This window comes from Podarcis melisellensis (genome assembly GCF_964234715.1).
Source record: "Podarcis melisellensis genome assembly, chromosome: 6".
In the NCBI taxonomy this organism is placed as follows: domain Eukaryota; kingdom Metazoa; phylum Chordata; class Lepidosauria; order Squamata; family Lacertidae; genus Podarcis; species Podarcis melisellensis.
This window is the reverse complement of record NC_138538.1, coordinates 45539575-45559503: the sequence shown is the minus strand read 5'-3', so window position 1 is coordinate 45559503 and position 19929 is coordinate 45539575. Positions and strand designations below refer to the sequence as shown.

Sequence of the window (19929 nt, the reverse complement as noted above, 5' to 3'; positions counted from 1 at the left end):
CTTTCAAACTCCGAATTCCAAAAATGTCTCTTGTAAACCTTTTTTTATTATATAATCTATATTCCATTATAGTTTGCGAAATTGCAAACCCCATGAACGAGAGGTCATGCTGCAATATTTTATAAAATGGATATACACCCATATATCAGAGCCTAAGTTGTTATACTTCACAGTAGTTTAAGTACATGATTAGATGACAAATTCATCTACTAGGCCCTTGTAAGTGTTAGTTATCCATACCTGTTTTATATATCCTATCCATCAATGCTAGGCTTTAATATATTTGTGTGTTATAAACTTGGATGGATATGTATCAGAACAGCTACTGATGGATCAGAAAATAGAACAAAGCAGCAGGAATTCGTCACCATGATTCAACTTGTGCCTCAAGCTGACACCTCATGTCTGAGACTGATGTGATGCAGCTCTTTCTGAATTGTTCCACTCCAGGCTATGGGTGTGGGCTTTAAAATTTGAATGCTTCCTCTCTCTACACCCCAAATCCCCTTGCTCATGTGGAAACAAACTTCAGTTTCCCAGCACGCTATTTTGAAAATTTTTTGGCAGCAATCAGATGGTGCACGACCACAATGCAATCCAGCTGCTCCTATACCTTCACTGGAATCTATTAGCTGCAGTCAAAGTCTTATGCTCAATGCAAACTATAGCATATTAAAAACAATGCATGTCCAAACTCTTACTCTACCCCTAGATTGCAGGAGGAATTCAACATCATGCTAAGGCAATTGTTTCATCATCTGGGCAAGCATTTCACCTTCTCAGGAGGAATGATACCCCACCCCCTGGCTCTGGTATTTAGTTATTTATTTCTTCTCAATTGCTGAGCAGGAGTGCAGTTCCAAATGATGCATGAGTGATTATACTGTAAGTGATTACAAATAATGATAAATAGTAATCAGACTCAAAGTCAACAGCATATTTTATAAACATTTTATTGGCTGAATAGTGTACACAGTACTTACAGTTGTATCTATTAAAGACAAAATACACTTCAAAATGCAGCATAAAAAATTATAAACTTTTGAACTATGTACAAACTTTGCCTTACGGTTCCACAAATATCAATACTCCAATCCCCATTCACAACCCAAGAAACTGATTTTTTTTTTTTACATGCAAAATATTTGTAGAAGTTTAGCCTTGGAGGTTTCTACGCCAACCCTTAAGTATCAAACCGCTTTAAATGGGCTCAATGTTCCAGTGTTTTATAGGTCAATAGAAGAATTTACATTTTCTTCAAACCCACTCCAGCTTTATCCCTTAAGTCTATCCCCAATTAAATATTTCATAGCCTGATTTTTAATTTCCAATTAAGAGTTTGCACTTGGCATTACTTCTGCTTTTAGTTTTTTTATCCAGGAACAGAACATTTTGCAACACGTTGCAGTTTGAGACTCCTAACAAATATTCTGAAATAAGTTTGACCTACACACATGAAGTCTAAGACATTGGTATAATAGATCCTATCAGGACATTTTACACCATTACAGAAAAACCTAACTATAGACCAAAAATTAAAAAGGTGTCTGCACCATCTACATATAGGTATCAAAGAGCATTTTTTGTTTTTGTTTTTAGGTTGAAAAAGGTAGTGATGGCTTGGTCTTTTTAAAGATGCAAATGTCATATTATGATTTTACACACACAAAGAATTAGGAGAACCTTGATTCCCTTACCATCCCAGTCTGAAGTGATAAAACTGATAAATGAAAAGGGAAACACATGGAGAAACATCTTTAATTCAGACTATACAGTATTTCCTCCTCAACATGTCTGTCAGTATCTCAGAAAGTACCAATGCTTTAGATATTTACAACTGAAAAACAGTATTAAAAAAAGTATTCACTGTTCCTTCACTAAGACTGGATATTTTATTGTAAAACCAATGAAAAGAAACACTAGATGACATGGAAATAGCCTGCTGAAGAAAACTACAATGGTAATCAAAGGCACCCAGGATGCTGGCAAATGCAAAGAAGCAAACAGAAAGGCTAGTGGGGATTAAAAACAAAAAGGTTTAGAAACATGCAACCTGCACAAAGGCTTAAAAGGATAAGTGCAGTTGATACAAAAAAAGCGCACATCTTTGCTTACAATAACTTATGTTAGAGCACTGGAACACCATGTACAGCATGGTGATAAATAGCTTAAACTCTGCTCCACATCTCACTTTACGTTGTTTTCTCCAAACGCATTCTAGAGTTTGACGTCACACTTGCGTATCAGTTGTCTTAACATTTCATTGGTTGGAATTAAGTTAGCCAATCTGAAAGCTGCACTGTTCTAGTCCACTGGAGAAGCAATCTCTGCTGATTTACTAGTACCAATTATTTTCTCTCAAATCCACTCTCCTGAATTGTTATCTTTTTATGTCATGGAAAGGGGGCCTTGTGAAGGTGCCCATATCCAAGCTATTTCAAATCAAGTGACAAATGAGTTCTACTTTTTTTAACTAGGGAGGGCCACCTTATGACACCTGTTCTGATGCCATGAGATCCCTCTTAAAAACTTAACAGTCAACTTCCAGGCACCTTCTTTTTTATGCAGCCCCTCAGTCTTGCTACTGTAGTTCGTCTCCCATCTTTCAGAGACGAGCCTCCTCCAATCCTCCTTCACTCTCAATCTCGGTAAGCAATGCAGGCTTAAACATAAGCCTGTGAATATAAAAGAACATAACGTAGTGCTAGCTGGACCTCATGGCATTGCCCAAGCAAGCAGCAATAAGGGAAGAAAGAGAATATTGGGAGAAGCGAAAAAGGTAGCAAGTGATGCTTGGCAGAAAGAAACTCCACTTCTTTTTTTGTCACGTCGCGTAATGATTAACAATCCAATAATGATAAACATAATGATAAACAATCAAAATGAGGGGAAAGTCCCTCAGAACAGAAAATGAAGGTTACAGAATTAAGTGCCATTTTACAGAGATGATTAAATAAAAAGCTTGAGAGGACTGTTCACGTTAATTCTCATGGACAATGCAATCTGAGCTACAGGAGGATGTTAACAACATAGGGTTTGGTTAGGGCAAAGTATGTGTCACATCCTGAATAATGCTCACAACACTGTATCTAATGCTCTGATATTGGAGAAACTGCACCAAAGACAGCGGCAGTATGTGCATTTCAGAAGATGTGCCTTTCTCAGCCTGCAGGAACAGCATGTCAGTGAAGTTTAACTGACACACCTTACTAGCTCTGACACCAAGATCTATCCCCACCCCCTTCCCCCAACGACCCATGACTGTCCCCTGGGCCCCTATACAATTGCTCTGCAATCCATTGGAACATGCATGCATTACCCCAAGTCTTCTAACTTCCCAATATTTTGTGTTAATGGATTAATTCTGTCACAAACAGTTGGCAACAGTTTACGTAGGGCAGTACGCTGAGAAAAACTTTCAGTGTCGTGTCAAGAGTTCTATTACAGAAGATGCTTCTGCAGTGGAAAGATGCGTTACCGGAAGATATAAAATCTGAGGTTGTGGGGAGCAGCAGGGACCAAGGCGGCTACATTGAGCTGTGGCTGCTTCAAATATTAGCATTCCTGTGTGGTTCAAGAGCCATGGCTTCCAAATGGTGTAACTAGCCCTATTTCAACCTGCTAGTTATTGCTGAAGCAGTGGCAGTTTCAAGCTGTGCCACACTTATTGTCAAGGATGTTAAAGCTCTGTTGAGTCTGACTTTTCAACTCCCTGGTCTGAACTGGGTGGGTTCATAGGTGTTTCCATGTGCTGAGTCCACTGCAGTTAAAAGTTTAAGACAAACCACTCACTGAGAGTGTGGCATTTGTTCTTAAAACGAGAACAGGCTGTGCATATGGCAAATTTTCCCATTCAGAAGTTTGTTTGATAGGTAGGGTAGGGAACAGCTCCAGAGACACAAGATATTAGTCCAGACGCTCTGTTCTTTAGCTGGCTGTTAGGATACTCTAATCATCTGTGTCATTGCTTCTTCGTTTGCCTGGCTAGGATCCTATACAGATGAGGAGGGGGGGAAAGAACAGTTTTGTAACCTGCAGCCTCTTCATAATAGCATTTAAATACAAACAACAACAGCCTGGCCTTTAAGGTAGACACCCAACTGTTTAGTGCTGTGGCTATAGCACTGAACTAGATGTGGAGGAAAGTGTGGGTTTGTTTGTATTATTTTTTTACCCGCTCTTCACCATAAGAACTGATGGTGGGTTTAATCATACAATTCAAACAAGTAAAACAGTTCTAGACAAACGCAGCACAGCTTAGGTTAAAAGCTTTCTCTCGAGTCATCATTCTCTGCATTTCTGAGGGTGTCAGAACTACCAAAGGAGTCTCTCTGAAAGAAGAAGTACCTAGTAAGAGTTTTGTGCTACAGTTTACATTTTGAAACATGTCAGTCATACAGCTCCTAATAGACTTTGGCCTATCCGGAGCAAAAGGAATCAGAATATTTCAAATCAACCATGATGCAGCCCATGTAGCTAATAAGCAGCAGTCAGACTGCTTCCCCACCTACCGTGAAAAGTAAAAGCAATTCTATAAAACAAACCAGATTAGCTTGTCATCTTTAAAACTGGGGTTGAATCTTATCAGCGACAGCTTCAAGCCACAGTTTTGCTGGTTACAAGCTTGTCTGTATAATGATGCAACTAGTATTGTACAAGAGCATTATTATGTTATTTTAAAGAGTATATTAGAAATTAAGAGTATTTTGTGTGTGCCAGATTATTAAGTGGTATGCTCCAGTGCCCACAGTTATGTGTCCCATAAAGTATAGCCCCCAAAACTTGAAATGCTAAACCATCCCAGATCAATTTTAGTTTTTACCATAAGAGGAGTATTTTCTAAAGTGGATCACATCTCCACAGAGGGCAAAATCCAACATTGCATGAACTGATTTCCACTTGTTCAGCAGGCCTTCACCACCCTCTCTTCTCCCTACAAAATCTGTTTGATGGTCCCACAGATCTCTAGAGCAGACTGTGAAGGTGTGCAGAGGGGATGAGAGAGTAGCGAAGCCCTGCTTATTGCATGAATAGAAGTCTGTTCTGCTTTTGCATGGACAGCACTGAATACCACTCAAAGTTAAGTTACAACCCTGTACAAATCCTGTTAAGTTACAACAGGATTGGGAGATCTCTCTGAAAGCCTCAGTGGGAACCAGGAAGAATCACAAGCACTTTGAAACTAGGTCTGCAAGCTTAGCAAAGTTATTATAGATGTTGCACAGAGGTTTTCTTGGAAGTGGCTGCAAATAAATTGGGAGCATATGTATGCAAACTCTGATTAAAACAAAGAGGAAAGTTTTGCTCACCTGCATGTGGGGGCTATCCTTTTCTTTCGGTGAAAAAAACCGTCCACCTTCCCCCCGCTTCCTTGCCATGGCATGACGATGTCGGGACTCATGCAGGTATTTCTGCACAGAAAATCAAAGTTGGAAGGATGTAAGTGATCCCATATATGCATGTGTGTGACTAGATCATCCACTTTGTACCACAAGCAGAAAGCAGGAGCAAAAGCAGGCCAGTGTGGTGTAGTGGTTAAGAGCGGTAGTCTCATAATCTGGTGAACCGGGTTCGCGTCTCCGCTCCTCCACATGCAGCTGCTGGGTGACCTTGGGCTAGTCACACTTCTTTGAAGTCTCTCAGCCCCACTCACCTCACAGAGTGTTTGTTGTGGGGGAGGAAGGGAAAGGAGAATGTTAGTTGCTTTGAGACTCCTTCAGGTAGTGATAAAGCGGGATATCAAATCCAAACTCTTAAAAGAACCCTTCCAAATCTACAACATGGAAATGCAGCGAGACACAAAAGCCCCACTCCAGCTCATTGAAAGCAATGGAACTTTATTTGTTGCTAACCTCTTCTGTTAGTTTCAGCTGGACTTTGCCATAACAAAGATTTGATGACTTGAGGTCAAAGAGCAAACACCCCCCCGCCTATTCTTTGCCCCCAAATGAAACCAAGAGAGGAAAGAACACTCCAGTCCCCTGCTCAAACTTCTAAGAACATGTATTAAAACTTTCAATCTAATTGAAAGTAAATTTAAATAAAATAATTTATCTCAGTTTTAAAATAGTTATGGCTGTGGCGGCCTGTGCCATGTCCCCATGCCTCAAGTTGATGGGGCTATCAGGGAACCATCAGCTGCAGCAGGTGTAAAGTTGTTCTCCACATTGACCAGATGTGGTTCTCCTTAATTTCTAGGAGAATAGCCCTTTAAACAGTGAGCTGCCAACCAACATTTTCCAAATCAATAATTTATACTATATCTAAATGAACCCAGGACTAATTCTGCTTCAGTAATATAAGGAAGAAAGCTTCTGGGGGCCAAGTCCAGAAAGCATGTTCTTTGAACCCAGTATGGTTAAAATATTTGAAGTCTACTGTAATTAAGCAGAGGAAAATGAGAGGAATTTCTATAATAATAGGAACATAGGCAATTTTAAGGACACACAGTAAATGTTACTGTTTCTCTGCCTCTCATGAACGTTAGATTATAGCCTTACCCTCCTCTCTTTTGGAATTTTCCCTTCGGCTTCCAGCTTAGCTCTCGCTTGCCTCCTCTTCAAAATCCGATGGTACTGTTTCGCATTCACATACAATGGCTCCTCTTCAAGCATCTCAGCTCCAGGCAAAGGTATTCTCTGGATGGCTGGCACTGATCCAGCACCAGGTACCATCTGCATCAAGGGAAGGAAAGAGATTGGTTAAAATGAATGCATCTCTCCGCACCATATTCAATTCAATGTAGTCCTGAATATACATTACAGAAAGCTAAAGATCAAATATAACTTCCTAAAATCTATAAACCCCTGCTCCCATTATGAGCAAAGCAAAAGTCTGCCAAGTGGAATAAATCATTTATTCTACAGATTCAGTGCATTAGATTCAGCAAAGAAATGGGGTAATTAGAAAAAGACAATACGCACCATGACCATTCCACCTGAATTAACCACATTTCCAGCAACAGGCAGCGTCACAGTTACAGTTCCTTGTCCACTGCTGGTTGTGTTGGTGTTGGCGCCAGTCTGAACTATTTGTGCTCCAGCCAAACTGGCTGCTGGGATGGTGATCATGCCTGTAACAGGGACTGTAACTTTAAGGAACAAAAACAAAAACATACACAAACACAAAGATGAAGGGAACATAATTAGTCCCACTTCGGATTTTATTCACTCTGGCCTGAAATTTGCCTGTGGATTTGAAAAAATGGGATTTTTTTCCAGATATATTAATAGATTAATCCACATCCATGTGCTCCTCATACAACACAAAAATAAAGACTTCTGCCTTCCCACCCCCAGATAAGAATGCAAGAGATGGAGTATGAAGATTTTGACTTCCCCTTGGTAAATAACTGAACTAACACCACCACTGCAAGAGGCAGCAGCATCTAGATTGGATGGCTTTAAAAGGGAATTGCATGTTCATTCATGAAGGATAGGCATCTGAAGGACTATCAGTCATAACTGAGAAATGGGACTTATCTAAAAGGTAAAGGACCCCTGACAGTTAAGTCCAGTCACAGACGACTCTGGGGTTGCGGCACTCATCTCGCTTTACAGGCCGAGGGAGCCAGTGTTTGTCCGTAGACAGTTTTTCTGGGTCATGTGGCCAGCATGACTAAGCCGCTTCTGGCGAAACCAGAGCAGCGCATGGAAACGCTGTTTATCTTCCTGCGGGAGCGGTACTACTTGCACTTTGGGGCGTACCTTCAAACTGCTAAGTTGGCAGGAGCTGGGACCGGGCAATGGGAGCTCACCCTGTGGCGGGTATTCGAACCTTCTGATCGGCAAGCCCTAGCCCAGGGATAGGCAACCTAAGGCCTGGATGCGGCCCAATCGCCTTCTCAATCCGGCTTGCGGACGGTCCAGGAATCAGCATGTTTTTACATGAGTGGAATGTGTCCTTTTATTTAAAATGCATTCAGGGGGAAAAAACCTATTTTGGTATTTCAGGAGACTGGGACTTTTGAGTTTCACTTCAGAAACCACACAACAGGCACCATGGGGTAAACATCCCACACTCTTTCATAATTGCACACTCCTTCCTGAGTATACAAATGTTGTAACTATGAACATAGAATTGTAGGTTCTTGGTACAATGATCCTTAAAAATGTTCATCAATTTTAATGGCATCACTTTGGTGCCTAAAGGCTATTAAAAAAGCAAACAGTATGTATCTTGCTCTGGTAACTGTCAATTTTTTTTAAAAAAGAAAGTGAAATAGTATACTGTGGCATGTAGAATTCCTACCTTGTTGAAGAATTGTTCCATCAGCATTAACGGGTTGATAGACAATTGTCTGTCCCTCTGCCGTCTGGGCTACTTGTTGTCCCTGAACTGCAATTTGTGGCTGTGTCTGCAAATTAAAAACATCCCATGAGATGAAACACTAAGCAATGCAAAACTACAATGCCTTGGGACTTCCTAACTTCACATTGCAATTCAGATGTGCCAAGATCAGCATTCTTGTTCATTTCATTTCCCTCAGTGCCCCCTGCAATCTTCCTCTTTTATGTTACCTGTGTCTGGCCAGCAGTAACTGCTGTCTGTGGCTGCTGGATGATGATTTGCTGAGTCTGGCCCTGCTGACCCTGAACTTGCACTGCTTGACCACCCTGAATCTGAATCTGACCAGGCTGGACCAACTGAATCTGTGAAAGGAAGAATCAGCAGGACAGAATAATCAGATAAATCTAATAAATCTAAACTTAATATTGACGGTTTATATTAGGCTAAGACAATCAAAACATGTAAAACCAAATCCGGTACTAATACCTTTAAAATGGAGGCAGAAATTACTTCCGCTCAATGATAAAGCAAAGATGGGAGATTCGTCTGTGCCACTTACTATATCCCATCAGGACTATTAAATAGCAGGGCTAGAACAATACTTTAAAATCCTAGGAGCCAGTTATCACATTTCAGCAACAAAATCTCTCCCTTTCAGTCCTAAGCAAACATGACCATGCATATGATACTAGACAGTATTGTAGATAAAGCAACCAGCTTGAAAGAAAAGTGGCAACTTCTTTGTCTTCCTCTAATATAGAACTGAAAAACTGGGACCCTAGTTTTTCCCAGAGAAAATCTACAGCTGGATCAGAGGAAGGCTTAAAAAACAAAACAAAAAACTTTTCATTCTCCCAGGAGTGAAACACTACAGGGGAAAGGGGCAGCGGTTCTCTCTACTAATACTTTCTTAAGCTATTGCTGTCTTTGCTGTTAGACCATAAACTGGGTTATTTAGTTTCCAGGCAGGTGGAAAATCTTTTACGTATACTTGAAAAGCTTTTCTTCTCTATAATTCAGTTTTCACATTCATTTTTAACATAGGAAGCTTCTACCAGTAAAGGTCCTTCCCATCATTTCAGCACAGCAAGACAAATATTTATTCTGAATGCACCTCTATATGGCAAGAAACTAAAATTTATGAAATCCATTAATTTCTGCAAAGCAAGGCACATTGGAGATGTTACTATGAAGAGGTGCAATTCAGGAGCAATGTTCACAAAGCAAAACCTGGCAAAAATTGCTGTAACTTTACACAAATACTACTGTATGAAACACAGGTAAAATTATGTGAAGAAGTGAAGGTCTCTTCTAAAGCCAATTTCCTGTAATTTCTATTATATATCATATTTTTGTAGGAAGTATTTCTTCACACGACACATACTTCCTATATTGTATTTGCCCCCAGCAGCACAGATGGTTCTTAAAAGGAATTAAACTAATACATCAAGAATACCAATAGCTGCTAGCTAAGACAATGAAGAATAGGCCTGTGTGAGCAGCAGTATCATATATCAGATCACCAGATGATGAGGTCAAACAGCAAGTGATGGCTGCCTTTGTTAATGCGCTTAGTGAGCTTCCTTGTGGTATCCAGCAAGCCACTGCTGGCTTTTATTACAGCTCATAGATTTGGGCATACTGACCTGCTGAAGTCCTTGTGATCCTGAAACTGGAACTTGCATAATGGTCTGACCTTGACTCCCAGGTACAGCCTGTACCATGATTGGCTGACCAGTTGATGTGATCAGCTGGCCTCCACTCACTTGTACCATCAGTGGTTGGCCCTGGACCTAAAGAAATGGACAAAAGGGAGAACCACAATGAAATAGAAGTCCAATAAGCCTGTTGCATCATGCATTATGATCTACCGTTCAAGCATTGTGCAGAAGGCTCCAAACACAGCAGTAATGAAGTTTCATTCATGCATCACCTTAGGCTCAAACTTCCAGCACTGATGACTTTAAAATGTTTGGTTCAAGGAATTTCTCAAATGCACAATTACATCAAATTTAAGAGAAAGAAATAATTCACCACCAATGGCTATGCTGATAAAATATAAAGCAAATGGCCTATATAGCCAGAGACCTGAAACTCTGTAAGGAACTCAAGTTTGCATATCTCACTAACTCATTAAACAATATATCCCTCAGCACATCAAATGTAGCACAAGGCAGCCTATGTCAACCTGGTGTTCAATGGATGCTGTGGACTACAACTCTCACCAGCCCAATGATGCGAGTTGTAGATGAAAACAGCTTGAAGGCACCACATATATGAAAGCTGACATTAGCTTTCACAGGCCGGATCTCACTTCAGTTTTTGGCAGTAGCTCCACATTGTCTGTAACATGTAGTTCTGCCCTCAGCCATGTTGGAAAAAAGGAAGACCAAGAGTGTTTTCACCTCTGCCCGTTTTATGTAGCAGTTTGCAACATGAAGCAACCAGAGCTCAGGGGAGAGACAAACACTACCTAATCACTGAGGTCTCCAGGCAACTCACATAGTAAATAAGTATTAATAAACTGGATATATGATTTCTAAGAAATATTTTATATCATTTAATATAAATGATCCATTCTGAAGGAAATCAGCCCTGAGTGCTCACTGGAAGGACAGATCGTGAAGCTGAGGCTCCAATACTTTGGCCACCTCATGAGAAGACTCCCTGGAAAAGACCCTGATGCTGGGAAAGATGGAGGGCACAAGGAGAAGGGGACGACAGAGGACAAGATGGTTGGACAGTGTTCTCGAAGCTACAAACATGAGTCTGACCAAACTGCGGGAGGCAGTGGAAGACAGGAGTGCTTGGCTTGCTCTGGTCCATGGGGTCACGAAGAATCGGACACGGCTAAATGACTAAACAACAATATAAATGAACCCCAAGAGGTTTAAATAAAATATCCAGAGCAAAATATTACTACTTACCATAAAAAATATAACTAGATCACTTAATATACCTATCAACAGAACAGGGCAGTAAACTTTAGAATCCAGGGGAAGCCTGCATAAAAGTGTGTTTTCAATAAGCATTCCAGCTCATGGGCTGCAGGTGGGAAGATAACCAGAAGGCCAGCCTTTTAGATGTGAAAAGGTGGCATTCCACTGATTGTGTTATAACCAGGAAGATCTTAACAAACTGATCATGGGTATGCATAGGGGGAGAAGATCTGCTAGGCATCCGGGTCCAAGGTTGTTTGAGGTTGTATACGCCAACAGCAATAGATTAACTCAGTAGTGAATAGGCAAACAGTTCCAAGTAGTTCCTTGGAATTATGAGTATGACACATATGACACATATAGTACTCTAATTTGTCTTTAGGAGCTTTGATTACTATGTGAGCTACCTTGAAACCTCAATCATTAGCTTGTGCTGTGAGGGAAAAGCCAGAGTTTGATGGGCCATTATCCTGACAAAAGAAATATTCTTATGAATGAATGGGCTTTGGACTAGTTCATGTAGGAAATGAAAGAGTAGTCGAAAACAGAAGAAAAGAAAGCTAAAGTGAGATGTATATTGACAAACATATCTGCTGTAGAAATCAACAAAAGTCAACTCTACCTTTCTCAAATTCTACAATAAACTTTTCCGCAGTCTTAGAATGACACATTGGAGAGCAGAAGAGGAACAAAATATATAATCCAGGCGAAGTCAAGCAAATGCAAGCAAGCCATTTTAATTAGTTCACCACTCAGAATACTAAATTACTGAATACTAATTCAAATGCTCTAGCAAGCAAAAAAACCAACAACCCAAGTCAATTCAAGCCAAATTAGAAACAACACCATTCAAGAAAAGAAATAAAAACATCCACAGCAATCCTGGCATATTTAACCAAATGAGATGATGTTCACAATGACATTAATAGTTTCACAGAGCACAAACCAGGGTTTGAAATACACCTCCAATGGATGTCATCTATTTTTGTTTCATTTTTTAAAAAAATCTAGTTTACAGATTTTCTGATTAGAACATAAACAATCCATTATCTATACTGGTCAGGCAAGATTTTTTAAATTTTATTTTAAAAAGTGTGTCTTCTTCAAACAACGGACTGGGTGAGGGGAATCTGTCACTCTCTCAACATGTATAATTTCATCTAGATTTTCCTTCCCAAAGAGAGGCTAAAAGAAAGGGTTACTCATCTTTGTATTTGCGAAGTAGAAGTTTCATGGATCTGGACTTGCTGCATGCATTTTTATCTGCAAGGTCAGTTCCAACCATGTTAACTCTAATGTTCTCTACTGCAGTGTTTCCCAACCTTTTTTGGGCAAAGGCACACTTGTTTGATGAAAAAAATCTCGAGGCACACCACCATTACAGCCCCATGACGTCAGCGCGCAGCGTCACGCCGGGAGGGACGCACGAAAGTGTAACTTTCAATTTTTTTCCCCTCCCCCTTGCCGGGGAACCTCCAAGCTTTGGGGGTGGGGGGGGAGGAGGCAGCAAAGCGAGGGACTGAGGGACTCCTCCAACGACAAGGGTTGGGGAAGAAGAGAAAGGGCTATTCCGCTCCAGTCACGGGAGGGGAATATGTACTGGCCCAACTGGTGTGCGGTCTTCGGAAAGCGGGGTGCGGGAAGGAAGCCTAGGCTCGGGGTCCACCGACCTCGGCGGAGAAAGGCAACAACCGGAGCCGATTACAAGCCGGCGCGTGCGTGCAGCGGCTGGCCTCAAGCTCGGGAAGCTGCGCGCGGCGATGTTGACGCGGGGCGCGCGAGAGCTTGGGGGCGGGGCGGGAGAGAGAGAGAAAGAGTTGGCAGCACAAGGCGCTGTTACTTATTGCGCTGCGGACGCTGCCAGCAACTGCGGTGGTTGTGCGGCGGCGGCTGCCGCAAAACGTCCTCGTCAGTCAGCTGAGCTGCCTGGCGGCGTAGGGAGCCGAGGGGCGGGGCTTCCTTTCTGAAGGAGCTGAGGGTGGGGGTCCTCCGGCGCCTTCGGTGAAACGGCGCCGGCCCAGAGCGCTTCTAGGAGGCTGCCTTTGTGCGCGACGTAAAGCCCTCTTTCCCTCCCTCCAGCCCCGTGTCACATGTGGAAAAGGGGGCTGGATCCAGTGACGCAACTCGGAAAACTGTTAGGGAAGCCAGAGCAGGAAAGTGAGTGGGAGGCGGCGGCGCCGCTTTAACCCACGTTTCCTTTTTGAAAGAGAAACCAGTGTTTCCCAACCTTTTTTGGACTCGCTCGCGGCACACCAGGCAACATCTCGCGGCACACTAGTGTGCCGCGGAACACCGGTTGGGAAACACTGCTCTACTGTTAGAATAAGCCATAACCGGTTACAGAGCAAGTAAACTGCCACTATTTTTCTGTTCCTATTTCAAGCCCCAGTGCAAACACAGCATCAAACATGAGGTGATGGGGTGATTCATGCAGTGCTCACATAAACACAACAGATAGGACACCACTACCTGGAGGGTCTGGACTTGCTGGCCTGAGGCAGATGCCACCTGGGCCTCAGTCTGCAACTGGACAGCAGTGACACCGCCCTGCTGCTGGGAACAGGAACAGGAAGAGCTTAAAACTTTGCAGGAGGAAAGGAAGAGTTCAAGACAAGAAATAGCCTTACTGCAGGGAGGACAAGGTGTCCTGTGAAGGGGAGTTATCTGGTTCACCTCCAGTGTTTAGACCGAGACACAGGCTGAAAAAAGAACACCACTGTACTGCTGCTGCCCCCAGGATAAATATAAAAGCTCTTCAAAGTTCCTTATAATGAGCTGCAGGTTTCATGAGGAGCACAAAATAAATAGTCCACTGAAGGTCTTTATACTCTCAAGAATAATTCTGAATACTTTCTCACTGCATGGAGCCTAAATCAGTGCAGCCTTAACATTGTGGTGTCAGGGCTTTTCTCAGAAAAAAGCGCGCACACATAAGAAAATGGTAGCAAGGTAAGACAAAGGGAAAGAAAACAGTCTATTACCGTATTTTTCGCACCATAGGGCGCACCGGACCATAGGGCGCACCCATTTTTTGGGGGGGAAATAAAGGGGAAAAAATTATTTCCCCCCCCCAGGCGCGGGGCTGGGGCGGGGGAAGCTCGAGCTTCCCCCGACCCCAGCCCGCAAACAGGCAGCTCTCAGCTCAGCGCGCCCAGGCTTCGCCATGCTGGCAACTCCCCGCAAGGAGCCGGAGCGCTCCGGCTCCTTGCGGAGAGGTCCGCGAAGCCTGGGCGCGCTGAGCTCAGCGCGCGCAGGCTTCGCCATGCTGGCAACTCCCCGCAAGGAGCCGGAGCGCTCCGGCTCCTTGCGGAGAGGTCCGTGAAGCCTGGGCGCGCTGAGCTCAGCGCGCCCAGGCTTCGCCATGCTGGCAACTCCCCGCAAGGAGCCGGAGCGCTCCGGCTCCTTGCGGAGAGGTCCGCGAAGCCTGGGCGCGCTGAGCTCAGCGCGCGCAGGCTTCGCCATGCTGGCAACTCCCCGCAAGGAGCCGGAGCGCTCCGGCTCCTTGCGGAGAGGTCCGCGAAGCCTGGGCGCGCTGAGCTCAGCGCGCGCAGGCTTCGGCATGCTGGCAACTCTCCGCAAGGAGCCGGAGCGCTCCGGCTCCTTGCGGAGAGGTCCGCGAAGCCTGGGCGCGCTGAGCTCAGCGCGCGCAGGCTTCGGCATGCTGGCAACTCCCCGCAAGGAACCGGAGCGCTCCGGCTCCTTGCGGAGAGGTCCGCGAAGCCTGGGCGCGCTGAGCTCAGCGCGCGCAGGCTTCGGCATGCTGGCAACTCTCCGCAAGGAGCCGGAGTGCTCCCGCTCCTTGCGAAGAGGTCCGCGAAGCCTGGAGAGCGTGAGGGGTCGGTGCGCACCGACCCCTCTCACTCTCCAGGCTTCAGCGAAAGCCTGCATTCGCACCATAGGACGCACACACATTTCCCCTTCATTTTTGGAGGGGAAAAAGTGCGTCCCATGGTGCGAAAAATACGGTATATTTTCCAATTCATATTAAAACAGCACCTATTCCCTTACCTACATTTTGCTACATTGTGTTTTAAAGCTTAGAGTTGGGTTGAAGGACATCTTAATACAGTACTACACAAACAGGATTGTAACATCTTTACAAAAATGGCCAAAACACCTACCTACTACAAAAAACAAAAACAAAAAAAGTCACCAAAGATTTCATTGAGTGATGCTGATGTCACTTAAGACTGCATAAGTCACTAACTATTCCTTTTTCCGTAAACTGTAATAAAATTTCATAAAAGTAACAGCTTATACACTGTTGGAGAAAACAAGAACCACTTTGGGGACTAGGTGGGAACAATCTGGAAAAATAAAAGTTTGAAAGACAAAATGTCCTGCAATCATTTATTGTGCTGCATATTCTTAATATTTAAAACAGGTATGGAGTTTTTGAAAACACACACACACATATCTCTGAATAAAGTAATAATTAGCAATGAAGAATATATTATTGTTGGCCTCTAAAGCAGAATTTAAGAAACAAATGCGTGAGTTAGCCATCCCAAGTAATTTTCCACACCTGTTGCTGAATTTGTCCAGCCTGCACCACAATCTGTTCTGTTGAACTATTGCTGTTTGCTGTGTACTGCTCCATTGTTTTTGTAGTGCCAATTCTCTATTCAGTCCTCAACTGGAAACCTAAAAAGCAGAGAAGATGTCAAACAATGATCAAGATCTGAATTCACTTATGATAACTACAAATGTGTCAGGATACCAGTGTTAAACTTTAGCACAATACCTTTGAGATAACTCTTGTGCAGCCAATACAAATAGTGAATGTGGCTATGGAAGAGCATTTCAGAAAGTCAATCTTTCATCTTTCTTAAATGGTTAAGTTTCATTTTTGTTTTCTATACAGTTTGGCTTATTTTTCACTTAAAAGCACCTTAGGCATAAAAGATTTTGGATTCTGCATACCCAGATTGTTACCTGGACATTTCATATAATCTGCATACTACAAGATCCTGTCATTCTGTATTTTTGTGCTGTTTTTGTCTATTAGATACTCTGTTCTTTTATGCTGCTGTTGAGATAATATGTATTTATTGTGTATCTCTAATTATTAGGATTGTATTTATATAATTAATTTGATGTTTATGCTCTACAGATATTATGCTACATTTGTGTTGTATGTTGCAATAATCCTATGGTCTTCTGATGAAGGATGGCATAATTTTTTATAAAAAATAAACAAATTTTATTGATTTACAAGGCTCTTTACAACTTGGAACAAGGATACCTTAAGAACCCCAGTACGTTATATTCCTGACCAGTCACTGAGGTCTTTGAGAGATTCACTGTTAATGCCTTTCCCACTAATGGTTCAGACACACATCTTATCCACCAGGAGCTGTAACCAATTCTGTGGTGCTTCCTCCCGGATGGGATCAGGCAGGACCCCTCCCTACTGAACATCTGGTGTTTGGTTAATACGTTTTCTGTAGGCAATCTGAGTTTTCTGATCTTATGGTACACTGTGTAGAAACTGCAGTATTAAGCAACATTTACAATTTAAAACACTATTTCCATGGCCTTAACCCAACAACCTCCTATCCAACAATTTCCTATCTGAAAATTCAGATACAGTCACCACCACACCAGGTGACAGACTGCATTCTAAAGTATTTCAAAGTAATAAAGTTTATAACACGCTCTGTAACTTTCTCTCCAAAATGCCCTGTTGCAAATATTTATAATGCTTTCAACAAGAACTGCACCCAAGATGATGCGACAGAGAATTTGAAACAAGGATTGCCAGAAGCAATGTTTCAGGCAATAGGGATTGGGGTGGGAATGAAATAATTGCTCTCCTAGCCCTGTTCCAGTGCTACTCAACTGTGGAAGCTGCACTAGCAGCAGGGCTTTTCTGTCCTACAGGTAACACAAGCACAAGACTACATAGCAGAAATCTATGCTGCAGCTTTTCCCAAAATTGGGGCAATACTGACCTGGGAAGGAGTCCACTGTATATTCTGCTTATGTGTTGTGGGCCTGCTGATGATACATTAGCAGTGGGTAAAGAGTCACCTTTCAGGGGGTTCCATACTGCACAACTAATGTCAGAATGGACTTACTGCTTCTGCTTCTATGGTAACCTGGAAGCAACTCCAACTATGGAGTCTCCTGTACCTTCTTCCCTGACTACCTACTTTCTGATCTACCTATTACTTCTTTCCTCCTCAGCATTACCGCTGTCTGGAACCCAAGCAGGGCTAGGAGAAACCCATTGCCAAAGGCAGGCAATCAAACCCAGCTGTTAACCTACTGGAAACTGAAAGCTGGAGATAAGAAGACATAAATTTACTCTAAGCTTAAACTCACACTCACCAATTGGCAGCAGATACTAGAGCAACCTCCAGCAGAGCCAAGCTGCAAAGTAAACTGTGAACAAGCAACAGCAGGATCAGAAAGGTGTGATACTATTATTTGGGTGGCACTTCAGTTGTTCTGAAATGTTCACATCACCTCAGGATTAATCTTGGAGTTAGCTAAGGAAGCAATCCAAACACCTGCATAGCAGGCTTAAGGCAGCAGCCTAGCCTCTGCTGCATCCACAACCCTACTGCTCATGCTGGTAAGGGAGAGAAGGTTGTTGAGCCACCTGCTAATCTGAGATAATCCAATGAATCCTATGTTAGTTCAGCCCTGACCCTGCTTATATTTCCACTATTTCCAGCAGTAGCTTTGGCCTGTCAACTGTTTGGGTGGGTGTACTGAGGTCCTCCCTCGCTGGTAACTAAGCTCCCTGGAGGGACACTTCCGCCTCATCCAGATGATCTCCAGAATAGCTGATGATGAGCAAGGGTGCACTGCCCATGCATTCATTTGGACAAAATTTGGAGAGCAGGACCTCAAAAGATGGCAGGTGAAGAAAGCACATATATTGTATTAAACCATCTAACTAAGTTGATACAAAATATATGCCAACTGTGTTTCAGATGAGATGTCGGATGAATGTGACACTTCCTATTACAGCCAAGTCTTCACCTCTTTGTTTCCAGCAGAAGAATGTTGCAGATTTCTCATTTTATGAAGATAGATAGGGTACCTGGCAACCACCTACTGCCACAACTCAGGGTGGGTTACATTTAAAATTTCAATTCTTACATTCTCTAAGATCAACACAAAGATCAATAAACATGGCCACCAAGAAACGCTTGATAACATTACTGCACTACATCTAGAAGGCAAAAAAGCAAGAAAAACATTGCCTGAATATCATGTTGGCAATGTCTATCAATTGCCTACAGCTATGGTTAATAGCTTTCCTCATGAGCAGCTTCTCCAAGTTTAACTAGAATTCTGAAATTATATACATATCAGAGAATACATATAGCTCCTATCACGTACAGTTCAACCCTAAATCATATAATGCATTTTGTTCCATGTAGGTATAGGAAACTCCACTGATTTCTACTAGATTTCATTCTTACATCATTCATAGGATAATGAAATCATTATCACAAAACTCAATGGAAAAATAATTGAACTGCAAACATGTAATTCAGGCAGACGACAGATCACTCCTTTGTAATGCAAACATGTCAGCTAAGATGAAGTTTAATGCAGAAGTTTTGTTTTTTTGCTGTAGGAAGGACATCACAAAGCCACCTCATCTCATCAAATTCACACAAAAAATTGAGGCTAAATTTCTAATATGAGAGAAGAAAACATGCTATTAATAGATACTGAAATTTAGCATGACAAATAAGAGATGTCTGCCTTTGTGTAGCGAAAGGCCCTATCACTTGCAGTATTGGGTCTCAGCGAAGAGTACTTTTTTTATGACAAAGGCCAGAGCTGGGCCCAGAAACAGGCAGGAAGGGTTCGCGGGGGACCCTGAGCCCTTTGGTTGCCGTGATCAGCGTCCGAGCAAAACTGACCTCGTTGGGCAGTGGTAGGCAGCCACACGCAGGGTGACGAGTCCCGCACTGGGCAGAGCCGTGTCAGCTTGGAGGGAGAACCGGAGGCCGCTTTCCCCCTTCCAGGAAAGCCACCCCCCATAACGCGACTTCCCCTGGGCTCCCCACACTTTCCTCCTCAGCAACCTCACCCCCAACCCAGCGAGGGCCACAAAAGGGCATCCCAGAGGTTTCTCCGGCGGCCCCGCGCCAAGGGCGGAACGGCAACGACTATCCCTCCTCGTCCTCTCCCCATTGGGGTGACCCTCCCGGCTACCCCATCCCGCCTCAGCGCACGATCCGGGCGCCCAACGGGCCACGTCCACTCGCTGCCCCAGCGCTCGCCCAGCCTTAGCCCGCGCGCGGCCTTCTGACTGGCCACTCGGCCCCGCCAATCCCGGCTCTTGGGCCGGCGCTCGGGGGCTCCATATTGGCTGCTCGCACTCACCGTGCCTTGCTCCCCCGGTTCGGGTCCCGCTCTGATTGGCTCCGCCACCGGTCCCCGAAACCCAATCAGCGCCTCCACTCAGCCGCCGCGCAAAATGGCGCCCAACCCCCGACGCCCAACAAAGAGAAGACGAGGGTGGCCTCTGCGCAGGCGCCGCAAGAAGAGCTCCTCCCGCCGAAGCTTGCGCTGGTTTGAAACTCTGCGCGCACGCGCTGTTGGAACAGTCGTGCGCTCCCTCGTTAAGTCGCCTCCTTGCCTTCTACTTTTAGATAGCTTCTCTACGCATGTGCAGGGCAGGATAATTGCTGTGTCTGTTTCCTATGGTAATTTGTGCTCTGAGGCGACA

General features: G+C 43.6%; 2 protein-coding genes across 12 annotated transcripts in view; one reads left to right on the top strand and one right to left on the bottom strand.

The window, feature by feature from the left end:
• Window positions 1-937: 937 nt before the first annotated feature.
• On the bottom strand, window positions 938-19717 carry NFYA (nuclear transcription factor Y subunit alpha). Of its 11 annotated transcripts, none has more exons than XM_081915612.1 (10): window positions 19584-19717; window positions 15754-15872; window positions 13695-13781; window positions 9936-10082; window positions 8520-8651; window positions 8251-8356; window positions 6924-7090; window positions 6501-6674; window positions 5310-5411; window positions 938-3992 (listed from the first exon to the last, which is right to left on the bottom strand). In XM_081915612.1, exons 2-10 carry the CDS (start codon window positions 15826-15828, stop codon window positions 3939-3941), a joined length of 1044 nt encoding a protein of 347 aa, XP_081771738.1. In that variant the 5' UTR covers window positions 15829-15872; window positions 19584-19717; the 3' UTR covers window positions 938-3938. The 11 variants fall into 11 exon arrangements, with proteins under 11 accessions (XP_081771738.1, XP_081771739.1, XP_081771748.1 ...); XM_081915613.1 differs by having other exon boundaries at window positions 938-2675; XM_081915622.1 differs by having other exon boundaries at window positions 6924-7072.
• Window positions 19678-19929, top strand: part of OARD1 (O-acyl-ADP-ribose deacylase 1) — a gene marked incomplete at its 5' end in the record, with an annotated part of 33578 nt that continues 33326 nt past the window's right edge. Inside the window, one exon of the mRNA XM_081915649.1 lies at window positions 19678-19821. Within this exon, the coding sequence (XP_081771775.1) occupies window positions 19678-19821 (144 nt within the window). The remainder of the gene's footprint in view (window positions 19822-19929) is intronic.

Coding starts and splice junctions, on each gene's coding strand:
- NFYA (XM_081915612.1), bottom strand. CDS start 15,828: ATGGAGCAGTACACAGCAAACAGCAATAGTTCAACAGAACAGATTGTG. Junction 10,083..13,694: donor AAGTCCAGACCCTCCAGGTA/GTGGTGTCCTAT, acceptor CCATTTCTTTAG/GTCCAGGGCCAACCACTGAT. Junction 8,652..9,935: donor GATCACAAGGACTTCAGCAG/GTCAGTATGCCC, acceptor TTCCTTTCACAG/ATTCAGTTGGTCCAGCCTGG.